The 17,669-nt window shown below is 25.6% G+C and overlaps 2 protein-coding genes across 3 annotated transcripts in view; both read left to right on the forward strand.

Moving 5' to 3' along the window:
• The first annotated feature begins 2,593 nt into the window (after positions 1–2,593).
• The window catches only part of LOC114928072 (aminopeptidase N-like), a 29,070-nt gene continuing 13,994 nt past the window's right edge, over positions 2,594–17,669 (forward strand). Inside the window, exons 1-3 of one of the 2 annotated variants that reach the window (XM_085486387.1) lie at positions 2,594–2,793; positions 5,187–5,659; positions 6,009–6,366. In XM_085486387.1, the coding sequence (XP_085342513.1) occupies positions 5,608–5,659; positions 6,009–6,366 (410 nt within the window). In that variant the 5' untranslated portion in view covers positions 2,594–2,793; positions 5,187–5,607. Of the gene's footprint in view, positions 2,794–5,186; positions 5,660–6,008; positions 6,367–16,720; positions 16,942–17,669 lie in introns of those variants that run through there. The other variant, XM_085486388.1, reaches the window with a different exon arrangement.
• LOC146721676 (aminopeptidase N-like) lies at positions 6,559–14,294 on the forward strand. Its single transcript, XM_085486409.1, has 12 exons — positions 6,559–6,566; positions 6,666–6,849; positions 7,845–7,983; positions 8,212–8,278; positions 10,678–10,751; positions 10,884–11,033; positions 11,580–11,857; positions 12,552–12,742; positions 12,881–13,177; positions 13,260–13,326; positions 13,471–13,536; positions 13,692–14,294. Exons 1-12 carry the CDS (start codon positions 6,559–6,561, stop codon positions 13,806–13,808), a joined length of 1,638 nt encoding a protein of 545 aa, XP_085342535.1. The 3' UTR covers positions 13,809–14,294.

The following is a 17,669-nucleotide window of genomic DNA, read 5'->3' on the forward strand; positions in this document are numbered from 1 at the left end:
GAAAAATTCCATTTATACTACTAATATTTGCTTCCCATATATGCCTTCCGTACGGCGTCTATTTCGATGTACTTGGGATGCAACGAGGGCGTGTTACGATGGTCGAGACGATGACGAGATGGCATTCGTTTTACGACGCTGCTCGGGGTAAGCGTAAATATTATTTCTACGGCGCGGCGATTTCGAACGCGAAAGATCCACAGCGCGCCTTCGTCTGACCATAGCTCGTCCTCGACCACTGCGCGTCTACTGGAGCGCGTTCGGAGGCTCTTTCGAAAGGGAGCAGAGCGTTTGATCCCTTCGATTGCGTATAAAGAAAGACGCCATGCGCACCAAATTCTCATCCATCGACGATCTTTTAATGTGTATATATATACACATTAAAAGATCGTCGATGGATGAGAATTATATATATATACACATTAAAAGATCGTCGATGGATGAGAATTTTTTTCTTAAAATATAAGAGAAAACATTTTTAATGAGACAAACAGGTTTCATATAAATATTAAAATATAGAGTGCACACCCAACATTAATATTTTCTTAATCATCGTTGCTTGATGAGATTTATTTCAGCATTTATAATACACAAATTATACAATATTATACATACATATAAACATACATGTCGCAAACAGGTACGTACAGGGCACCATTAATAAACAAAAAAATACTTAAAAAAAAGAAAGGTATGTGGCACACTCAACATTTATATATTCTTAATCAAATGTATAGAATAAGATATTTAGCAAATAACTTGTTTGTTTTCGTCTTCTTCGCTTTTATTTGATATATGGAAACATTTTTTTTTTGCTGCTTTTTTGATTTTTTAATCGAACGTTATAATTTCTTTCAATGATGTACACATGTTTACATCCAAAGCAGCTCACACTGTAAGTAAACGGAATAAAAACCCTGTATCGTATCGTATGTAACTTTATCATGACCCTAGTATTATTTTGTATTCTCAGAATAATTTCGTTATTCCTACGGGCAACCATAAATACAGAGATACAATTTAGTATAAGTCTTCAAGAGACGCCCAAATAATGTTTCAATTTCTCAGATCTCATCTAAACCTAAGAAAGCGCTCTAAAATCCTCAGAGATAAAGAGAGAAAATGTTTTTTAAATAAACATTTAAAAAACCCTAGCTTTTTTATGTGCATTCTTCAAACACATTTAAAAAATTTTTACTTTTTGGAGATCTTTTATAAACATCGTAGATCGCCTAATATTTTCAATCTTTGTATAGAAGACATTAAAATTTTTTAATTATTTTTAACATTTAAGCGACGTCTTAATTATCTAGTCGATTTTCTAAAATAATTTTTAAACATCTCTTGAAGATTGTTTTGTGTAATTTTATCGACGATGTTAAGTATTTTTCTTCGCTATAATCTACTCCTCCATCCGAAAAAAAAGAAAAGAAAAAACTATATTTATACAGGGTGTCCCATAATTCGCGAATCATCTTTCATGGGCAGATAGAGCGTGTTAAACTGAATAGAAAAGTCCTGTATTATTTTGTGTGTGTGTGTGTGTGATATTTGCAATAATTATTGAGTTATTAATTAAAATATCTAAACGAATGAGCGGGTAGAAAGCGGTAGGTCCGAACTCGGTGTGCATGTCGAATGACTTCTTTGTTATATGCCGCTTAGTATCAAAAGTATCATCTTACCTTTCGGCGCCACTACATTGGTCGCCGCTCGTTGCATAACGCCGCCTCTCGATCAAATAATGCTTTCTACCTGCTTATTCGTTTAGATATTTTAATAAATAACTCAATAATTATTGCAAATATCGCAAAATGATACATGAATTTTCTATTCAGTTTAACACGCTCTATCTGCCCATGAAAGGTGATCGCGTATTATGGAACACCCTGTATATGTATATGTGTGTGTATATATATATATATAATTCAGGAATTGAAGTAATTCTGACACTAAATAAAATACTGTAAAAAGGAAGGAAGAATCGATTATTATAATGATAATTTAATTTAATTCTTACTTACACAATTAAAATCAATTAAATGTTTCATATACTACCAAGAATATAATTGACAAGAATAAAAGTGTATCAACGCATTGAAAAAATTATTAAATTAGAAAATATTGTTATTTCTATACTGCTATATAAATCATTTATTTGATTACAATTAAATATTTATCTGTTTTGACAAGAATTTTCTTATATAAAATAAATATTTTTCACATCAAATTGATATTATTAATTTCACATAAATAATTTTTATTATAAAGAAGTATTGTATGTATATATATATTTATATATAGGGCCAAATATACCATTTTGCGAAAACTCCATCTTTGATAAAACTTTCTCTCTTACTCGCTCTCATTCGCTTGACTTTAAAATTAAATATTTCGATTATTATTGAAGATATCGCAAAATGGTATAAGACTTTTTCGTTCGTATCGATGCGCTCTATCATCACACGAACGTTCTTAAGGGTGTTCCGGGACACTGTATATAACGACCTCCAAAGTTTTGTTGACCTAACACATCATATTTAGCATGATGACACGTACAGAGAATCGACTGATTTCAGTCTTTCGTGGTCTTTCGAACCGTACAGAGAATCGACTGATGTCAGTTTTTCGAACTATATCGTGGTAGATACAATACTTTTAATAAAGTGTGTGAATCTATTATATTCTTCCAACATTGCGTGCTGCTAGTATTAATTGGTTGCAATTAATTGTTAAAAAATATAAATTTTATCAATATACTTTTGCAGTTAACATACTGTTCCGAAATATAGAGTAAGTCAAAATAAGTTAAAAATATATAAATATATATATATATATTTGTCCACAAATACAATAATATTTAATAAAAATAGTAATAAGCTCTGCTAAACTTAATAATTGTAAACAAAGAAGGGCTATAAGAGCTATTAAACGTAATACAGTTGACAGTTGATATTAATAAAATTCATTTAAACCAAATAATAAATACATAAGAAATAAACATTTTTCACCTTTTTTATATCAAGGTTTGTTTTTAAACCCTGATAGTGGTTGTCATACACGATGACTTGCTTAGCAACATATGTAACGAGATCTAAAAAGCTGACTTTATATATAAATTATCTTGACATTGTTAATAACCGTCTTTAATGTTTAATATTACAATTCAATAATTATAATATTTTTATTGCGCTGAAGGCTTGAAATGTCAGCCGAAACGTTCGCAAAATGTTTATTTCTTTTGTATTTATTATTTGGTTTAAATGAATTTTATTAATATCAACTGTCAACTGTATTACGTTTAATAGCTTTTATAGCCTTTCTCTGTTTACAATCAATAATATTTAATCATACAGTATAACGGATATTTATAGAATAACCAACGGATATTTACGATATAAAGAAAATACTTTTATTCAAAATTATTTTTAAATTTTAGTCCTGAGATAATTTCAAATAATATCGATAATATGATATTTTACGAATTATAATGTTGAAATAATCGTGGACCAACAAAAGTTTGATATTGAATATATATATAAACTATTTCTAAAACTTACAAATACTACAATTCACATAACAAATACTAATTACTATAATAGACACCTTTAATTGTTCTTTCATTAATAGATTATTAAAATTGTGTTTTCTAAACTTTGTCGTACTTTTTATTTTGTATAAAAAAATATCTGTGTGTATTTTAAGACTTAAAATAATTTTTAAGTTGCGCTATTGACTAAAATAACTTTAACAAAAAAAAATCAAATCTTAACTTATGCTGTTAAAGATTAAATATACAATCAAGAAAAATAAAAAGTAGAACAATTGTTTTCAATTTGCATTCGATATATCCCTTTATACAAGTAATATATTATGAAAAATTTGAAAAAAATCAATTTTGTTAAATAAAAAATAAAACAGTACTCAAAAATAAGAAGAATTATATTAATCAAATAAATTAAAAGTAGAGTTAATTAAGTAAAATTAATTCACAAATGCACTTGTTAGCTAATATAATTATATATATATATATATATATATATATATACATAATGCATTAAAAAATGAAATTTTGCACTTTGCTTTCTTAGCATATAATATTTTATTAAGTACAATGTTTCTTTAATTATTACATTTAAATATTTTTTGTATTTATTTTCTTGTTTATATACACGAATCCCTTTTTAAAAAAGGCATGCAAAATCAATTATCGCAAATATTGTTGCTGCTTTTCTGCGGTACTGATTGGTTGTCTCGATTAACATTGCGCGTTATATTAATAGCATCAAACAACTGCCACCGTCAAAATTAATATTTTGACAGTTTAAAATTAAAAAATAAAAATAATATCAATAACGCGCGCTTCGCGCACGTTTGTATTGTCTGATATCTGATACATAACAAGAAATCAGAAAGTAAAATTATATACATAATTAAAATTCAGCGAATTAAAATTATGTACATAATAAACATTTGGAATTAAAATTAAAATATAAAATTAAAATATAACTGTTTTATATAATATACTATAACATTATTTATAGATGCATTAAATTTAATAAAAATTTCTGATGTTGTTTTTTTCAAATTTGTATTAATATTCTGCTAACAGTATTGTACAGTTTACTATACTAATAATAATCTGCTATCATAATTAAACTTGATAACAAAACCGAATTTGATTTATGAGTTGACACAATTACTTTTACTTGTAACTTCCTATTGTATTAACAAATCTGCTTATATATACTAAATTTATGTAGCATTAATATATATCATTTCGTTTAATCTAACCAAATATAATTACGCACGCAAAGAAAAGTTATATTATTCTTTGATAATAAAATATCAAAATTTGCGACACGTGCATGCAAAAAAATATATATATTAATTAATTATGCAACGCATAACAATTCATTTAAATCTTTAACAGAAAATACGAACAAAAAAATACAATTTTTTACAAGATTCTTTTGTGATAAAATATATACATATATGTACGCTTTCATTAGACTCGCGCGATATTCCATATTTCACATGTTCATCATGCTGCGCGGCTCGCACGAGACTTTCGTGTGTGACCACTGATCACGTGATTACATGTGATGGGACTATCGGTCCCGAATAGGTCATCAAAACTATATTTAATTTCTCTATTTATTTTTTGTTTATATTGTGCTTTACAGATCTAAAATAAATATTCCTTTTCCGACATGATGATATTTCTAAAACTATTATTAAATAGCGGATTAATGTTTATCGCTGCGATGGCTTCTATTCGTAATGAATCATCTTCATGCTGTCAACCATCAAAATATATAAAACCAATCCATTACGATATCAGGCTTATATCATATATTGAAGGACATATTTTACATGGAGAATACAATATCAGCATAAGCATTTTTAACAAAACGCAAGACGTATTTTTACATTCAAAAAAACTATATATTTTAAATATAATTTTATTTTCAAATATAAAAAAATATTATGAGAATGATAATGATATTGTTTATAACTCAACTTATAATATTGATAAAAACATAATTCATGTTTCTTTTTTGGATGAGTTATCACCCGGAAATTACACTTTAAATATAAAATATCATGGTATTGCTGATAAAATATTTAGAATTTTTGACACGAAAGGAAAAATTGCGTAAGTAAATAGGATATGTTTATTAAAAAAGTACAATGTGCAATTACATAAAACATTGCAATTAATATATGTTATTTATGTATAAAATGTTTCAAAAATTATTATACATCATTGAATTTAAATATAAAGACAATCAATCTTTATCTATAGTACATATTATTACATATTACATTTATACGTTTTTTAATTTCAATATTTTTATGCTTGCTAGAAATGTTTCATCAATTTATATCCTTTAAAATTTATAGTCTGTTAGCTGGTATTCATTTCAATGTAATATGCACCCGATTGTCTTCATGTTGGGATCAACAGAATGTATTGTTCGAGACAACCTTTAACATATCTATAGGATGTAATCAATGTACGGCTTTGTCAAATATACCATTGCGACAAACGGAAGAAAATGAGTCCAAAATGTTATGGACATACTTCGCTACCACATCTGCAATATCGTGTTATCTTGCAACAATGATTGTGTCTAATTACCTATTACGTACTGATGATGACAATCGAAACATTGAAATGTGGTGCAGTAACGAATATAGAATATCTCATATGGAATTTGCAAAAAATTTTGCTGAAAATATCACGTTGTTGTTTAAAATTGAATGGAATTTACGTTCGGAGCAAATTTTGAAGGTGACTCATGTTGTGATTCCAAATTTCCATGACAATGGTATAATAGATTTTGGAATTGTATTTTATAAGTGAGTACAAGTGCTTAAAATTACATTAAAAATAAAAGTATATTAGTATACAAAATTATAAAATATAAAAACATGTATATTTTTTGTTTCTGTAAACGTTCTGTAAACGAAATTTATCGTTGCTACATATTGTAAATTAAAAAATAAAGAAAGTATTTGGTACGATTTATATTGATTTGCTAAATTGTACTCATGAGTTTGTAAATGGTATAACTATAAAATTAAGATATCGTAACAAAAATACAGTTTTTATTTCTATAAAATTTCGGATTCTTATCTTCTAAATATTACACTTATAGGGAAACAGATATCATCTACGATAGAAATTTATATTCTACTGCTCAGGAAATCAAAGTAGCTCAATTAGTAGGACTTAAAGTGACACAGGAATGGTTTAATAACATGTTGAACGATCCGTTAGTGTCGGATTTTTGGTTTAAAAAAGGTCTTATTCCATTACTTGCAACGTATGCCGTCAATAAGGTACATTATTCTAAATATTTTTAACTTTATCTTGTTTCCATTTTCTCGCAAACGACATAATACTGTTATGTCCGTGTCCCGCCCGGTTTGACGATACATCCCTGTATTATACGATCGTCAGGATTTTCTATTAGGATCTTCTATCAGGGTCTTCTATCAGGGTCTTCTATCAGGATCTTCTATCGTCGCTAAGAAGCTGTTTATGTCTATCGATGCGTTTTGTTCTGGTCTAGCTGTCGTGCGGTGAGGACGTATCCTCTGACAGCTGATCGGCGGATATATTTGCATTAGAATTAATGCACGTAATATTATATTGTATCGCTACGGTTTATTGGCTTCTAATATTAATGTTTATTGCTTTATTACGCGAGTGTATTCATTTCCGGCGTGTGAGAGTTTGAGTGCGCGCGACATTTCTTCGAGATAATCCGAAGGGTGGTCGCGGACGTAACAATACTTAAACATTCATATATCGCAAGACTTTCTTAAATCAAACCCTTTTTACAAAATTTATATGCATTTTCAGTGAATTGTCTTGAAAACATTTAGTATTATTTAATATAATTTAATATAATTAATATAATTAACTGTTTCTTAAAAATTACTTTTTTCACATCTTTACATACATATATAATTATAATTTATTAAAAATTTTTATTTTAACGCCACTTTATTACATATTTTTAAATTTTATGCAAATAAGATAAATTAATCAAAAACTAATACACATCATATTTATTTTAATAAACTTGATAAAGAGCAGTCTGCAATATAATATCTGATGAGACAATATAATTTAAAAATTATTTAATGTTTGCTTATTATTTTAATACAAAATTTTTGATTTTTTTATTATATTTTTTTAATATGTGTGTTTTTCAAAATGAGAAAGTGTTTTGTTCTAACAATGAGGTAACGATAATAATATTAGTAATTGCATTTAATGCTAGTATAATCAGAACGGTTATATCTATATATTTACTATTTTGTTATAGATTTATGAAGATGATCGAATAATAAATTTATTTGTTGTTCAAAATCAACATTACTCTTTTAATTTGGATAGTTATTATTATATGTTGAATTCTACTTCACAAGCTAACAGTTTATTGGAAATTCCCAATTCTATCAGAGGTATACGTAATATACAATAATAAAATAGTCCGTGTAAATTTTTAACTCTTAATATTTTAAAATATGTGTAAAATTAGAAGATAATTAATCCTTTATCTGGATTTTAATTAAATATTATTTTGATAAAAGTACACTTATACGCGCGCCCCCGCACACGCACATGCACACGCACATTATGGTGAATGTATTTATAATATATCTAATTTATAATTTTAATGTAAATTGTAGCACCTTTTATACTGCGCATGTTGCTACCTTTCATCACAGAAGAAATATTTGAGACATTCATAAACAGGTATGTATATAACAATAAGTGAGTAATATAATCTATCTATATAGTATAAGTACCGTCTGTGTGTCTGAACGCGTATTACTTCCGCATTTGTGGATTGATTTTCACCAATGGTATCAAAATTTCATAAATTTTCCGGGGAGTGTGACGATAGTGATTTTCACCCACGCACCCACCCACACAATCGCATATTTATGAACCGATTTTTTTGAAATCGGTACCAAAATAAAAATCTAAATCATAAGGAAGGCTTAAAGAGCCATACGCGGATGTTTTTTACGTATATTTACAACGAAACTAAATTTTCGTTGAAAACAAAGCGTGCGCAAAGCACGCATTATTCTCGGTGTACCAACCAAGACTTTTTAAAAATTGAAATAATCTTTTACTTGAGATTTAATTTCAAAAGTGTTTAACCCCCCTGCGGAAATGATTAAGTAAATGCAAGAGAAAAATGTAGATCTGAAAGTCGCTGAATCGAATCTTACGCTTGCCGAGCGGCTGCTCTTCTATCTGAGTTATTCAGACCCTTCGATTCTGTACTCTTCTCTGCTTATATATACCTTATAATGCCTATTCGCCGGCGTGTGTAGAAACAAACTAAGATTTATTTTCGCAGGGGGATTAGGGGTTTTTGAAATTAAATCTTAAGTAAGAGATTATTTTAATTTTTTAAAAGTCTTGGTTGGTACACCGAGAATAATACGTGTCTTGCTCACGCTTTGTTTCCAACGAAAATTTAGTTTCGTTGTACGTAGAAAACATCCGCGTATGGCTCTTTAAGTTTTCCTTATGATTTAGATATATATTTATATTACAAAGCCGTTATTGAATCTTCGTTTGTTGATACCAAAATGTTGCAAATTTTATGGAGATGGCGACGATGTAATTTTTTCAAACGTTACACCTCCACCCACGCATTTACCCACGCGCATGCGCGTTTATGGATCAATTTTCGCAAAATTGGTATCAAAATGTTGCAAATTATTCAGAGAAAGCTACTGTGTGGTTTTTTCAAGTTTCTTTCCAGCCACGCATCCACTCACGCATTCACACATTTATGCACCGACTTTTTCGAAATTTGTACTAAAATTTTGTGGGAGATGGCTATTATGTGATTTTTAAAACTTTTTATCACCTTATTCACTCACCGATGCACCAACAAATTTGTAGACCGATTTTCTCGAAATTAGTACCAAAATTTCGAGACGTACTTTACAAAGAGTTGGAATTTATTTGCCACAACCTGTATTTGCCCATAGTCAACTATATGTAGCATTCTCTAGAGCAACAAAAAGGGATAGTGTCAGAATAAAAATTAATGAATTAAGCAATCAGAGACAAATAATTAAGGAAACCAAAAATATTTTACGAAAAATGTTGTATACAGAAAAATTTTATTAATTGAAGAAAGTATAAAAATGTACGAGAACTATTAATAGCGGGTCAGCGGTGGGAACATCAGCAAAAAATAAAATAATTAATAATAAAAGATAAAAAAATATTTGATACCTGTTTCACGGGCCGAAAAGGGTAGTAGAATATAATATAAAAAAAATAGAATTGTAGAACTTAAATAACGTATAACAATAAAAGTTTTATATAATGTCTTGTATTTTTTTTTGTTTTTTCTGACATTATTTCATAGTGTTATTTTTCTTATTGTTAGCGTTACAATTCCGCTATATTTCTAAATCTTCTACTAAAATTATTTTTAATTTTATTACTTTTCCTATGAAAACAGTTTCTGTAGAAGAAAATTGTTATTTTATCGTTATCACTTTTTTATATACATATCCATTGTTGTTTTATTTTCGTTTCATAATTTGTTATTTTTTAAAACAATTTAAATAAAATAAATAAAATTATTTTTTTTCTCTTTATTATTTTCTTTATCTTTTTATATCGTCTATAATTCTTATATCTGTTTTTTTTTAATTGTATTCTGTGCTACATTTGTTTTCTAATTTTATTTAACAGGTTTTTAAATATGTAACGCTTATATTTATTTTTCATTCCTTTCTCTATTTTTATTTTCTTTTCTTAAAAATCGATCTCCTTTATATTATTTTTCTTATTTTTGTTTTGTCTTTAACTTCTTATTTGTTTTATTTCTTCTTTTAATCATCTTGTACTCTGTCAATACTTTGCTGAAATATAATCTGTATTAATGCTAATAATGCATAAAAAATTAAATAAAATTTATAAATTTGATTTAAAATTATATTATCTTCTTTCTTGTCAGAATATATTATAGATATAATATATATAAATATATAAATAGAAGTGCGCAATTTATATTTTGCTTCTTAGTATTTATTAAATTTTTTTATAATATTAACATTATACAGACAAAAAATTTTAACATATTTTTATATATTTTACATACTTTGTGAATTTAGCCACTTCCATCGTTTAAGCTTCGCGGATTTTGTGCCAGATTTTGTGCCAGATTTTGCTCCAAGAAGAAATATAAGTACGTCTCTATTCATAACAGAAATAAGAAATTGGGAAAATGCGGAACAGCATTGTCCTCTCATTGAAGTAGTACGATATTATAATGATTCTGTGAGCCAAATGAAAATAAATATTAAATATATCGACACAGTAGATAATCGCAGCATTCCTCTAACTTTTACTACGGAAGCATCTCCCGATTTTGACAATTTAACTTATCATTTTCTACCCGTGTCAGGGTATTTAATAACATTACCATTTAAAGAGGATGGTTGGATGATATTCAATATACAACAAGTTGGTAAATATCGACAAATGGACTTATTATGACTATTATTTCTCGCCTTTATTTTACACACACATACTTGACATAATTTTATATTTTTATTTATTTTATTGTCCTATAAAAATCTAAAATATTCATTATATAACTGTAATAGTTTTTTTAAAAATATTTTATTCTAATAGTATTAAAAATTATTAAAAGGATAATTATATATTTATAAAATTAATAATAATAAGTGCAGGTAACATACATTTTTTGTACTGTTACGTGTTACAGAAATTGTATTGGTTAGCATAAAATAATTATTATTAATGCACAACTAGAATCCATTTTATTTTATGTTGAACAATACCTTGCACACTTTCATTATAAATTTATAATTAATTTTCTATATGTATTCACATTTATATATATATTTGCATTTTATTAAATTTTTATACGTTTTCAAATTATAATTTATATAAACAAAAATATTAAACACAAATGTTTGAGAATTAGTATATTAATTATAAAATTATTAAAAATAATAAAAATTGTTAAAATTTATTTACTGTTCGACAGGATATTATCGCGTTAACTATGATGAAGAAAATTGGCGAAGAATTTCAAGTTATCTAAAATCTGATAATTACACGAAAATTCATGTTCTTAATCGTGCTCAAATTATCGATGATTCATTTCATTTAATGATAGCAGGCCAACTCCATTCGCATATATTTTGGAATCTTACAGAGTATTTGCAACGAGAAGAAGATTATATAGCATGGTATCCTATGTTTAAAGCTTTAGAATACATGTATGGTACTTTTCCATGGAGAGAATCGAATGGAAATATTACTGTAAATATTAATAAATTTCAATGAATTTATTACATTTAAATATTTGCATATACACTCATTGATCACAAATAATTTAAATACTTAGAAAAATATATTCAGCAATAATAAAATTTTACATAGTATTACGTCGCAAACAAATGTGCAAACAAATTCAGTTCAAATAATCACTCACCCGAAGAACTGTCAAAAAGTTTATGATTTTCATTACTGCCAATATTATTGGTATATAACATTGTTGTTGGATATATAGCTGGGTGCTTAACATTTTTGTCAATGAATGCAATTATATTGGTTTTATATTAATATTACTTGTTGTAATTAAAAAAAAAATTAAACATATATTTATAGATGGAAAAATTTAATTATATATTTCAAAAAGTAATATTTTATACCTTATTTAAAAATAAAATATAATTAATAAATAGTTATGAAACTTTAATATCTATTAAATATTCTAAAACATTTCGCACAAATTAAACCATATTTTTGCGTACAGATGTAATACATATGTATATTTGCACGTGCATATGTACGTGAATAGATAAACGTTAGCGTCTATAAGTGAATTTGTATGTATGTTTATTTCATAGAGAAAATTTTATAAATCTATAGGAAAATAATGAAAAAATATAATAATTAATTTTTGAATACATTTATAATATAAACAAATAAATAAATATTTCCCAATTTTTAGTCTCAAGTAGAATACGCATTAAACAAAGTACTTGAAAGAATCAAATATGAAGAAATTGATGATGCAGACGAACTTAGAGTATGTTTACGACAAGAAGCTGCAAGATGGGCATGTTTTCTCGATAGCATAACTTGTAAGAGAAAAGCCAACAATAAATTAGAACAACATCTCCAAGATCCTACAAAACACAAGTAAATATTGTTATACATATTTTTTTAGCCTTCCTAAATCAAATTCTCTAGTAGGTATAGCCCACAATGTTCAAATGATTTGATCAAGAGATACATATGCTAATCTTTAATAAAAAATTTAATTTTGTTATGTTTTAGACTTTTGCCATGGTGGAAGGAATGGACATATTGTAACGGTTTGACGATAACTACCAACAAAGAGTCTTGGGAATTAGTGTATGACATAGGATATGAAAAATTTGACCCTAAATTTTTAGAATACTTGACTTGCCCTAAAGATAATGATATAATTAAAGATTATTTAAGAATAAAATCTATTAGAAAACGAGAAATCCAATATCTTGTTACCAATTTCTTACATATTATTACGAAGCATACGAAGAATGAAGATATCTTGCAGTACATATTAGACGATTTTTTTAACATAAAACCAATGTAATTTGACATATTTTTATAAATATTTTGTATAAAAATTTATTATGTGTTTTATATATGCATTTGTTTTTTCCGTTTTTAGACATGTTGGTGTAATTGCAGCATTACTTATTATGATTAATAATGTATATCGCGAAAATCTAGCTGAGGTAAAAATTTTACATGTTTATTTATGTATGTATACAAAATGTAATAATAATGCGATATTAATAAATATTATATAATGTTTAAATAATTTAAATAATGTAATAATAACGTTGTCTATTAATAATGGTAAAAATAATACATTCTAGTTTATAAACGATTACGTTACATTTATGGTGGACAGTAAAGACTTATATGTTGGGATAAAAGAAAAGGTAAATTTCATAAATATTATTATGGAAAACAAAAGAAAAAGAAATATTGTTCTATCTCTCTTATTAATTTTTGAATATTAATTTTATATTTGTTTTGTTTATTATATAAACAGTATATTAATTTCATTGTACAAATTTTTGTTGATCTATATTAGGATTTCATAATACAGAATTATGACAAAATCATAAGCAAAACATTAATTCGCAAGCATCAAATCAAAGAACAGAGAGTGCATTTTGAAAGTTTATTCGTCTGGAATATGTGCATGTAAAAAAAATTGCAGCTTTGCATACGTGGATATACTTCATATAAATAATTTTTTATATTGTATATACTATTTATTTTGCTTTAATTATTGTTTATTTATAAGTTTTACTATTGGATGCCGCCGTCTTTACAAAACTTTATGACTGCAAGCATCAAGTTTTACATTTTTCTTTTGCGATCTTACTTGAAGTAGTTGTAATATATATTATTACCTGTGTAGTCACAAGAAAGTAATGTAATATTATAATAAATTTTACTATTCATTATAATACATATAACACACATACACATATTGAATTAGTAATTTATTTTCTATCACATAATTATTATAAACATTTATAGCCAACATATTTATATATATACAAAATATTAAATTTTTTATTATATAAACTATATATACATGTAAATTATATATGTATGCCTATGCATGTGTGTATGTGTGTGTATATAAAATAGTAATAATATATATACATGTATTATATTATATTCAGTTCATATTATATATAAAATATTTAATTAATACATTATAATATTAATAAATGTATGTATACATAAAATATATGTTTAGAGAACAATAAGAATTAATAATATGTTAACGTGCTATATATGTTCAATATTAATATGTTATTATATAAAATTGATTGATTTTTATTTTTTAATTTACAGTAAATCACATAACATAATTTCTTTCTCTCTCTCTCTCTCTCTCTCTCTCTCTTTCTCTCTCTTTCTCTCCCTCCCCCCGGCCCCTTGCTCTTGCATAATCCACATTTTAATTTCAATAAATTTATTGAAATAAATTATTAATTTTAATATTAATATTTATAAAATTATATCACATAACTTTAAAATTGTACAACATAATTTCGCGCTTATTACTAATATTTTTTTAAAACAATTAACATATCTAAAATCTTTCGACAGCTCATCAATTAAAATATGAAAACGGAGTTACTATGTAATATATGCACATATTTGCGTATAATTTTCTGTGTATATATATATACATAATTCAAGAATTGAAGTAATTCTGACACTAATTAAAATACTGTTAAGAGAATGGAAGAATCCATTATTAATTTTCTCAGACATTTAAATAAAAATAAATGATAATTTAATTTAATTCTTACTAACACAATTAAAATCAATTAAATGTTTCACATACTGTCAAGAATAAAATTGACAAGTATAAAAGTGTATCAACGCATTGAAAAAATAATTTAATAAAAAAATATTTTTATTTCTATACTGCTATATAAATCATTTATTTGATACAAATAAATATTTATCTGTTTTGAAGAGAATTTTCTTACATCAAATAAATATTTTTTGCATCAAATCGATATTATTAATTTCAAATAAATGATTTTTGTTATAAAGGAGTATTGAGATAAATAATTTATTTAAATTCAATAAATATTTTATTGCGCTATTAGTAAGATTTAATAAAGTAAACATTGTTGAAAATTTTAAGGCCTTTTATATAAATACAGCTATATGTGAGAAAGATGACAATATTATAATTATTAATTTTCAAATATAAAATAATTTAATGGTTCAAAAAAATTCTTAATATAAATATGCAGAGCAATTGTTGGCGCATCTGGTTTGACATATTGCGATAGTTCTGAAAATCACGGCTTAAATTCAAATTGTATTTTATTTTGACTTTATTCTCACAATTTGTTTATTTAGTATATACACAATTTAAAAAAAAGTAACGTAGCTCTTCAAAAATATTTTGTATATTAACTTTTTTTCTTTAATGTCTTATGGAGATACTAATTCTACCAATTATAAATTTTTAGTTTAGCTCATTTAGTACAATGTACGAATAAATAATTAAAGTATTAAAATTTTAAGAAAAAAATTGATATAAAAAACAAAAAAATAGTACATATCGCGATTAATAAGTAAGCGATTATAATATTTACGATTTTATAATATATACTTATACATACAGACGTAGGTACAATATAAAGGCACAGTATTGTGCATAAAGAAATGTAGAAATAAATATTTATTTTTAACAAAAAAATATATAGTGTCCCATTTTAAATAACGTATTGTTGTTATTTCAGAACCAAGGCTTCTCTTTCGACAAATACTTGAAATAATATTTATAGAATTTGAAAGGAGCGTCGCGTCGTAAGTATGGTTTTATTTCAGATGGAGGCATTTTTGAAATTTTATAATTATCATCATATTTTTAAATGTTTTATGTTCTATTCTGTCAAAAATATGTAACATCTTGTAATGTATTTGTTATATTATTTTAGCTTAATAAATTTTTGCACAAAATAATGTGGAGAAATTGATTGATATAAGAAAAACACTCCAACGATTTAAAAAAATTGCAATTTAAAGCAATGTGCAAAAAAAATTTATAAATAAATGCTCTGATATCTATTTCGTTTTTTAATATTTTGTTATAAAAAAATATTATAGAATCTTCAAAATATATACATTCGAATAAATAATCATTTATTTTAAAAGATTGTTCAGTTTAAAAAGAAATTCCTAAAAATACATTTTTTTTCGATCTTACATGTATAATGACACACTTACACTAATTGAATTATATAACTATATTTTGTGCAGAAAATTATTATAATGAAATTATCGAAAGATAAGTATATCACAAGAAATTACACCATATTTTTTGTGAAAATGTTTTTCGAAATAAATAATATGAATTTGTAAATGATGCATATTTATTTGATTAATTAGGCAAAATTTGAATGTGCTTAATTAAGACAACTGATACACACAAATGCCGCTACACGTACACAAATATATATACCTATATATACATAAATGTATATAGTATATATACATATATATATAACGACCTCCAAAGTTTTGTTGACCTAACACATCATATTTAGCATGATGACACGTACAGAGAATCGACTGATTTCAGTATTTCGTGGTCTTTCGAACCGTACAGAGAATCGACTGATGTCAGTTTTTCGAACTTTATCGTGGTAGATACAATACTTTTAATAAAGTGTGTGAATCTATTATATTCTTCCAACATTGCGTGCTGCTAGTATTAATTGGTTGCAGTTAATTGTTAAAAAATATAAATTTTATGAATATACTTTTGCAGTTAACATACTGTTCCGAAATATAGGGTAAGTCAGAATAAGTTAAAAATATAAAAATATATATATTTGTTCACAAATACAATAATATTTAATCATACAGTATAACGGATATTTATAGAATTACCAACGGATATTTACGATATAAAGAGAATACTTTTATTCAAAATTATTTTTAAATTTTAGTTCTGCGATAATTTTAAATAATATCGATAATATAATATTTTACGAATTGTAATGTTGAAATAATCGTGAACCATCAAAAGTTTGATATCGAATATAAACTATTTCTGAAACTTACAAATACTACAATTTACATAACAGATACTAATTATTATAATAGACACCTTTAATTGTTCTTTCATTAATAGATTATAAAAATTCTGTTTTCTAAACTTTGTCGTACTTTTTATGGTGTATAAAAAAATATCTGTGTGTATTTTAATACTTAAAATGATTTTTAAGTTGTGGTATTGACTAAAATAACTTTAACAAGGAAAATCAAATATTAACTTTTGCTGTTAAAGATTAAATATATAATCAAGTAAAATAAAAAATAGAACAATTGTTTTCAATTTATATTCGATATATCCCCTTATAAGGATGATATATTATAAAAAATTTGAAAAAAATTAATTTTGTTAAATACAAAATAAATATAAAAACAGCACTCAAAAATAAGTAGAATTATATTAATCAAATAAATTAAAAGTAAAGTTAATTAAGTAAAATTAATTGACAAATGTGATTTGTTAATA

The sequence above is a fragment of the Nylanderia fulva genome, unplaced genomic scaffold, assembly GCF_048542155.1.
Source record: "Nylanderia fulva isolate GAGA-0341 unplaced genomic scaffold, ASM4854215v1 Scaffold43, whole genome shotgun sequence".
Lineage (NCBI taxonomy): Eukaryota > Metazoa > Arthropoda > Insecta > Hymenoptera > Formicidae > Nylanderia > Nylanderia fulva.

Coding starts and splice junctions, on each gene's coding strand:
- LOC146721676 (XM_085486409.1), top strand. Junction 11,858..12,551: donor AATCGAATGGAAATATTACT/GTAAATATTAAT, acceptor CCCAATTTTTAG/TCTCAAGTAGAATACGCATT. Junction 13,178..13,259: donor TTTTTTAACATAAAACCAAT/GTAATTTGACAT, acceptor TTCCGTTTTTAG/ACATGTTGGTGTAATTGCAG.